We start from the raw sequence: 8977 nt of genomic DNA on the forward strand, positions 1-8977 counted from the left end.
AAAGAAGATTGGAAGGGAAACATTTGAGGAAAAACTGTTTTCAAGAATTTTAGAGGTGGTAGTTTAGCTGGTGAATATGGAATTCAGAGGTGATACAGATTTCTACTCTTAAAAAATAATGGATGGCTTAACTGAACAAGAGATGTTTCTAATGTCTGGTAGGGTGACTAAAATTTTATTTTATGTAAAAAAAATGGGTAAGGAAGACATTCTGGGTTGAGAGAACAGCAGCAGCAAAGAAACAGTTAAGAGAAAGCATAAATCTTATCTCTTAAATGGCTTTGAAGTATGCATTTGGCTGGGATGCAATGTTCTGTACAATAAAGTAGGCTGGTTAGGGTCAAACTGTAGGAGAACTTAAAGGTCATAATGAGAACTTTAGAATGTTCCTGTCAGCAAGAAGAAGCTATCAAACATTTTTGAAAAAAGGTGTTCAGGTATGGAGACATGGTCTACAACAACCCAGTCAGAGTGAATCACAGGAGTTTTGCTCCAAGTGCCGAGACATGGATTTCTTGATGATATCGAAAAAAACAGCTTGTAGACCCAGGAACTGCTGTCAGCCATGAGGGCTATGGGGACTAAGAGGAGAGATATCCAACGCTAAGGAAGCAAAACAGAAAGATGGAAACAAATCCCAAATAGACTTGATTACAATGAGTTATTTCCTCTGGCTCTTTCCAACTTTAGCACAGAAAAGAAATTTTACTTTTGCGATTACATGTAGTATACAATTGTCTCCTCAGTGGCTGCAAATGGATTAGTATTTTGTAACAAAGCTAATTATCCAAGCTCTTCTAATGGTCTGGCTTAAAAGGAAGATTTTTGTTTACTTGTAGTATCATCCTGAAGACCACAAGTACCATCCTGAATATCACATTCAATATCTAACATTTTCTATCAAATTCCCAATAATTCCAGTACCGTTGGGCACACACCATTGGCTCTGCCGTACACCAGGAGATGGCTAAGCCAGCTGATTCATTACCGTGCAGGCACTCATCTGCCCAGATTGGAAAGAACGGTTTCTCCCCACTTTCCACACCATTTGGCCAGAATCACCCTTTCAGTTCTGCTACTTATAACATTCCACTTCCGCTACCAGTTCCATATGGTCAAAATTCTTTTCATTGCAAATAAAGCAACCTCACTTTTTTAAAAAAGTGTTTTATAGATGGACAGGTGTCTTACAAAGATGAATCTGGCAGGGCAGTGTTCTTATGTCAACATGGATTGACAGCACAGAGAGGGGGCTGAGTGGCTTGTTTATACAAAGCGAGGTAATAAAGCTCACGGTAGCAGTATTAAAAGTGGAATGGAAAGAATGAATCTCAGAGAAATTATGAAAGAATCAATGGCTTATGAGGGCTGATTCTCAGAAAAGGCATACCTCCTCTGGTCGCTGGGAGGATGGTGGTACCTTTAATTTGAGCTCTATTTTTCTTAATTAAATTAAACTTAATTTAATTTAATTTAATCAATTAATTATTAACTTGAGCTATATCTTAAAGCAGCTTAGCGATCCTTAGCATTTCTCCACATTCGCCACTGCCCTATTTCCACTCATCTCTACTTTCTTCTACCTCAATATGTGATATAGCTTTCCTACTTCACAGAGAAAACCTAAGTCACCGGTCTCGAACCACCTTACTCTCTATATACCCCCCACTTGTAGAGTTAACGGAAATGGCATCCACCCTTGCCTCAAGTCTCTGAGAAAAAGATACTTCCGTGCCCCTCTGTCCACAATCCTGTGTCTCTTCTAGGCACTTGTTTTTATTGGTTATCCATTCAGGTATAGGAAGAATTTTGAATCTACAGAAGTTTCCCTATGCTAGCACATAGAGGATTTTCTAAAAAGATGACAGCTTAAAAGAGCACTTGCTTATTCCCTCTCCCTGGAATGCCCGTTCTTCTCCTTGTCTTCTGGGAACCCACTTACTCTTCAAGACCCAGCTCAGGAAGTGCATTCCCCGGTCACCCTGGGCAGTTGGCAGGCATTTCCTGTTTTCCCACAGAACTCTGTCCCTTCCTTCACAATTGAATACAGAGCATTTTCCTGCAGTGTAAGTATCCTGCAGACCCCTGGGGTTAAAGACCTAGGACAATAGAATTTATATTCTGTATTGTGTGCAAATGTGCACTTGCCAGATTGTCCAGAGATGGGTTCTAGGTTTTGTGGATGCCGAATGTCTGTGTGTATCTGAGCAGAAGTTTGCTAAATTGATTAACAGTATCTCCGCTGTTACAGAGATCCTATAAAATTCAGCATCTCAAAAAAAAAAAAAAAGTGTCTCAAATGACTAGATCCAGGAAGCTAAAAGACTGTGCTTTTTCTGTTGCAGATTTATGTTGATGAAGTTCCATTGCCATTTCCAGGACACACACTGATAGCTGTTGCAGCGGCTGTGGTCCTGGGGGGATTAATTTTTACAGCATTTATGTTCCAGATACGTAACATCCACCCAAGTGATATATGCCAAAAATTTATGACAAGGAACAAAGTGAACTTGTCGAATTTGAGCATCAATCAGGTGGCTCATAGGTGAAAATCTGAATAGTGAACCAATGATAATCACAATCTTCTCTTAATGTGCTGGTCTGACAGGACAATTCCTGGAACAATATTTAAATGTGAATATAAAAACAAGGCAAACAGGATCACCATTTATAACTCAAATTGCTATTTGTCAATACGTTTTCAGTCCTATTTTCCTATTTTAGATATGTGGAAAATTTCTTCTGTTAACGCTTACATGGAAGATTTTCCTTGAGGTTTTTACAAAACTATAAAATGATAAACATCTCTGTGTGGAATTTGTTTCTGTACTTTTTAGCTTTTATTGACTGGAGTCCATTCTATGGGATCAGGACACCTGAGCCTTGCTCTGTTGGAGAAGGAGCATGAGTAAAATGCAGTCACGCCACGGAAAGGGAAGTGGGGAGAAGGCTCAGCTGCAGGTGCCCTAGCAAAGCTTCGTGGGAATGATAGAAAAAGCCATCTGGGTTTCTTGAAGCTCAACTTCAAAAACAGATAGTAGTACCTAAAAAGAGGGAAATGTGACCCCCATTATGGGGGTTTTGGAAGAACACTGGGCAAGGTATTGGTTTACAAACCTATGCCCAAGTGTGTGGAATTCCAAAAGATGTACCTCTGGTGTGTTCTCTCCAAGCACCCGTTTCCAGATAGTCAGAAGATGGCAATACTTTCCAAGACCAGAGCGATGCTCTCTTGGGAAAGCTCAGGAGAGGCGGAGGCACACTGCTGTGACAACGTCAGGAGAAGATAAGCATCTGGTCCAGAAGAGCCTACTTCCTCCTACACCAGGAACCAAAAAAAGCTACACGGAGGTCTTGGTTTCCAATTCAGTGGAATCATTATCATGGTCACCGGTAGAAGCACTACGACTCTGGCTAGAGAGACCACCTGATCGTCAGAGCCCTCAGGTCAGGGCACAGCAAGCAGAAATCTCAGTAGGGTTTTATTAAGGGAAATCTTAAACAGAACCATTCACTCCCCACCCCTTGTTTCCCAAATGACTCTGCTGTAGCTATAGGATACAACCCTGTATACTGGGGATTATGGCACAAGACATATATCCCAGCCAGCCAGGGAAATTGCCAGTGTCCAAGGGGCCATTGTGCATGAACATTCAGTAGACATTCTCCTTATCACAGCACCACCTGTTTCTGGGTCACAGAGTAACAATAATTCAGTGAATCTCAGAACATCAACCCATTGCTTCACTTCTTTTTGTGAAGTTGAGGATAGAGTCAGAGGCAAATTTGCCTCTGAGGGATTAAAACATTTAGAGTCTATATGCACTGAAAAGATCATGTGTTTCCCATGCGTAATTAAAATAAAATGTTGATGTAACACAAAACCTCAACATTTGTAGAAATGATAATAACTTCTTTCTAGATTTTCTGATTAGAAAATTCTGAATAAATTCACCAGGGCTTTACTATTCTCCTTTGCGGGGGAGCAAGGATCGCCCCACTCCTTGTGTTGGTGCATAAAGGGGCAGAGATGGAATAATACCACAGAAGCCTACAAGACATTTGGAGCAAATGGGCAGGCTGGGTGTCTTCACCCAGCACCCAGAACTACCTTGTAAGTTTGCAAGTAGGATAAAATCTCACACTCTTCACAGAGATTAATACAAATAAGACTTAAATTTGTTCATGGCTCTGCTGGTTCATGAGAAAGGAGTAACCAGATTTGTACTATAGCCTATATTGGACTAGATGCCACTCAAAGCTGCCTACTTTTAGAACCAAAATGCAACAGAGTGGAATATTCTAATCGGTATGTGGTACGTGCTGCCTCACATTTCCCAAATGACCTCCCAGGGACTGTTTGTCCTTCTATGTGGTAGGGAAAGCAGGGTGCTCTCACCAGTCCTTTACTCTGGGTTAGGAGGCCCTCACAGGCTCCAGAATCCTGAATTAGCCCAGACTTTGCTAAGGTATATTCTTGTTGAGTTTGATTTTCTATTCCACCACACATGTATCATGTCAATATATCTTAAGAAGTTGCTTCCATAGGCTTTTCAGGTCCATGAGACATACTATTCTGTAGCATAGTGAGGTGGGGAACTGGCTTCCCACCAGACTGGGGCATAGAGCCAGAGGTAGCAGAATAGTAAAGGTATCTTGCTGTCCTGCCAGGGGAAGGACTGACCTTGAACTAGAGCAATATGCCAAGTTCCCGGGCTTTCATCGGTTGCCTCTGTACTGTGATTACCATGCCTACTCTGCTGTCATTGTAAGGACCACGCTGGGCACGGTTGTGCTTGGCACCTCCCATCTCCGTCCATTCCAGGGGTCCAGCTCTAACTACAGCTCTACCCACCCCATCTAATCCTACTATTCAGCGTGGCATGTAAGGGCTCGGGCTCCAAGGTAGGAACACCTGGGTTGGAATGCTGTCTTTGCCCCTTTCTGGCTGTGTCGTCTTGGGAGAACGATTCTCTGTGTCTGTTTCTCTGTCTGTACTAATGTGACTTATTTCTTTGGATTGCTTGGGAATTAAAGGACTTAATACACAAAGTGCTTAGAACAGAACCTAGCACCTAGAAAGGGCTGTAGAAGCATTAGCTATGAACAGGCAAGGTCAGGGAGCATGCCTTGAAAGATTCAAATTCTTCCTTTATCAATCCACTCCTAATGACAAAAAAAAAAAAAAAGGAAAGAGACTTCCAGGTGTCATCAGTCTGAATTCCTCTCCGTTGGTCAGGTGCTATATGGCCTTTCAGTGTCACCTGACGTGGTATACATGTTGGGCCAGATTTTCTTTGGCTACTCCAACCCCTTAGAACCCCAGCCAGCAGCCTCAGCTAGCATACTGAATACTGAATACAGCATCACTGTGATGACAAATTGAGAATAATCAGTATTCTGTTCTGTAGTCTTTGATCAAACATCTCAAAACTCCTGGCCCATTAAAAATTTCCCCAGAGTTTTGACAATAACATGAGTGCTGAAATTCTGTGATGTCACTCTTTTCTATATAAGAACTTCCTGTTTATTTTGAGTCAGAATCCAAGAGTGGGGGTACAGCAGGGATTTTGAGATCCAGCCTGCAAGGGAGGCCCTTCAGGAAGCTATAAAGTTTTCCCTGAAGGAAGACTTTAGATAGTATTTGGTTGGCCGAACCTAGTAGTCAGATTTTAGAGCAGAAGCAACTCTCACATCTCAGCTCTCAGGCTCATGACAACAAACATGTATTTCTTGCTCACCGGTCTGTGGACTGGCTGTGGTGGTTCGCCTCTAAGCAGGTCTGCCCTAGATGTCTATGGTTCTGGAACACAGGCTAAAGAGCAAGGTTCACCCAGCCAGCTCTTCTCACAGCACAAGACCAGACACAAGAGACCCAACCGAATCATCTGCACTACCTACAGCAAGTCTGCTCACATTCCATTAGCCAGGTCAAATCACATGGCCGAGCCCAACAAGACTTTTGTTCTAAATAACAAGTTTTAAGATCCCTCTCTTACCTGATTGCTTCTGTTTTCTGTTACTGTGTAACCAACTCCACAGTTTAGGGACTAAAACAGTAACTACTTTATTTGCTCAGGATGGTGTGGTCTGGGCTGGACCTAGTTGGGTCACTCTGCTGGTCTTGGCAGTTGTCATTCATGCAAAGCCATCAGCTGGGCACCTGATGTCTGAACTTCTTTCTCTCTCCATGGAGTCTTGGGGCCTCTCCTTTTCAAGAGACCTGTCCATATGGCCTCTCCATGTGGCTTGAGGTAGCTGGACCTCTTTTGTGGCAGCCCAGGGCCCCTAAAAATGCAAAAGCTGATGCTGCCACATTTGGGCCAAGTACTGGCATGACATCATCCACATTCTGTTGGCTAAAGCAAATGGCTAGCGTAGCCCAGGTTCAAGGGAAGAAGACAATGTCCTATCATGAATATTGAGAGTTGAGCTTCCTTGAAGGCCACCAATGAAATAGACCACCAGAAACCATCCTCCTTAGTGAGTCTAGACTCTCTCATATGCTGGGGCTGAAATGTCCAAGATGGCTTTCTAACTCACATTTCCATTCCTCAGTTGGCCAGGCTAGAACAACTAGGGGCTGACTAGGCATCAGCTTCTCCACATGGCCTCTCCATGGAGCAAGATTAGGCTTATTTCCATACTTGTGGAATCATGATACTTGGATTAAACTTCTTGCATGGCAGCTGGCTTCCCCCAAGCACAAAAGTGGGAGCTGCCATATTTCTTCAATACCTGGACTTCAAAGTCTCAGAAGGTCATTTCTGTCATTCCAATGGCCAAGGTGGTCCCAGAACCAACCCATATTCAAGGGGAGGAGGAAGAGACTCTACCTCTTCTGTGTGGCAAGGTGACATGGCCAGGAGCCCTTGCATCTGGAGGGATTGTTATAGTCTGCTTTGGGAATCTAATCAGCCATTCTGATGCTCATCACAAATATACCTGGGCTGCACACACAACCAGAAGTCCCTAAAATCATTTCTGAACCAGGATTTCATCACCTCAACTTTCAGCCACAGGTAACAAGTACTTCATTCAGAAGGGTCACAGAGTAATCTTCCAGCCAAGACTATTTTGTCCAGACCACTACTTTTGGGATAGTCTCTCTACATGATCAGAAGCAACCATCCAAGCCTGAAGTAGCCACACTCCTCTTTCAGTAAGTCAATTAATACCCGCCCCCATCGCATGTCACACTCAGTGGGCCCAGGACTCTGCTCTGACCCAGGCAGCTCCAGGATATAGCAGCAGGGGTTCCTGGCCAGATCTTTTCACACACTGCTGTTGTGTGACCAAGCTCCCACACATACACACAACACAACTACAACTTCCATCTGAGATCTCTGATTCAAGGAAAAATTCCTCAGCAGGAATCAGGCTGAAGAAGTCTCCCGGAGAAGGTTATCCTGAGATCAACCAGCTGTGGTCAAGCAACAGGGTCACGAAACTCAACCTAGCCCTTCTGTTCATTGGGATCAACCTGAGAAGACAAAAATCATTTTTCACAGGTGTGTGGAGAGCAGAGAAGATGACTGAGCGTGGTGGGCACAGGGACCATGGTGCTGTGCTGGTGGAAGGGAGGGAGACAGAGCTGGGATCAGTGAATGACGGGACAAGGCTGGAAGGATGGGCAAAGAGTCCTTCCACCTCCAAACACAGTGGTGTGCTCTACCCAGACATCGGGCCTTTTCATCTGAAGCCCCCAGGTAGGTCTGCCGTGGGCCTGGAGGGTGTTCTCAGCTCAGTCCCTCAGTTTGCCCATTGCCTCCACTCCTGCTGGTGAGAAGTGTAAATACTGAATGACACATGATGTTGTGAGTGCTGAGCTGGACTGGCTGGCTGTGCCAACCTGTGTCACTAAACTGGCTGCCCTGCCTTGGAATTGGGATCCTGCCCTGCTGCCCGCAGCTTGTCCAGTAGCTCTTCCTTACCAATTCCTCCCCCTGTCAGCCTTGTGCTTCCTGTCAGCTTCTTCCTCCCCTGCTAGCGTCCTCCTGGCCCATCAGCCTCCTTCTCTCAGTCAGCCTCCTCCCCCTGTCAGCCTCCTTCTCCCTGCCAGCCTTCTCCGTCTCTATCAGCTTCCTCTTCCTTGACAGCCTCCTCTTTTTCTGGCATCTTCCTCCTTCTCTGTCAACCTTGTCCTTTTCTGTCAGCCTTCTCCCTGCCAGCCTCCTCCTCCTTTGTGAGCCTCCTCCTCCACTCCCAGCCTCCTCCTTGCTCATCCAAGATTATTTGACCCATTATTCAAGGCCCAGCTGAAATGTCTTCTCTATTGCAAAGTTTCCTCCTAGCTTTCTTTAGTAATTAGTTTTTCTTTGAGTAGCATCACAAGTGTACATTTCTATATTATCATGCTTATTAGCCCGGTTCTGTGATTTACACACTTGTCTGCCCCTGCAGTGTGTGTGGTGATAATTTGCTGTCGCATTTCCTTGAAATGCCTGTCTAGTATGGTGACTAAGGCATTCCTGGTATTCAATAAATGGTTGAGGAGAATTTCAAATTCAGGGGAGCAAAGGAGACCATAAATACAACACAAGAACATCTTGTTATAACAGAAGTTCAGAGAAAGTAGCAAAATATCCAGCATCCCGCAGGCACAAAGTAGATGATAAATGTTTGTTGAAAATTAATAAATGAATACAAAGAAAGGACTCAAAAGAAGAAGCTTTGGGGATCCTTATGATTTTGATGTGTTTTGATTTATGATGGGATATGAGTTTAACAAAAGTAAAAAGAGTAGGGTTTTTTGGTCTCTGATTTAAAGAGTAATAGCTGGAAAATTTAGAAAATAAAAGTATAGGAAAGAAAAATTAAAATCATACCACTTAAAATTTTGGCATTTTTTTTAGTCTTTTAGGTTTGGGATCTGTGTGTGTGTTTATGTGAGTGTGTGTGTGTATTATGCATAATAAACATGGAACATTGGAAGGTAACATGAAGAATTTATTTCCAATTGACATTTGTAGTTTAC

General features: G+C 43.6%; 1 protein-coding gene across 1 annotated transcript in view; it reads left to right on the plus strand.

Annotated features, from left to right (window-relative positions):
* The window catches only part of CATSPERB (cation channel sperm associated auxiliary subunit beta), a gene marked incomplete at both ends in the record, with an annotated part of 113702 nt that extends 111110 nt beyond the window's left edge, over nt 1–2592 (plus strand). The window contains 2 exon segments of the mRNA XM_080809753.1: nt 2346–2519; nt 2524–2592. Of these exon segments, the coding sequence (XP_080665879.1) occupies nt 2346–2519; nt 2524–2592 (243 nt within the window).
* Between the last annotated feature and the right edge of the window lie 6385 nt (nt 2593–8977).

Source organism: Martes martes (genome assembly GCF_963455335.1).
Source record: "Martes martes genome assembly, chromosome: 7".
Taxonomy (NCBI): domain Eukaryota; kingdom Metazoa; phylum Chordata; class Mammalia; order Carnivora; family Mustelidae; genus Martes; species Martes martes.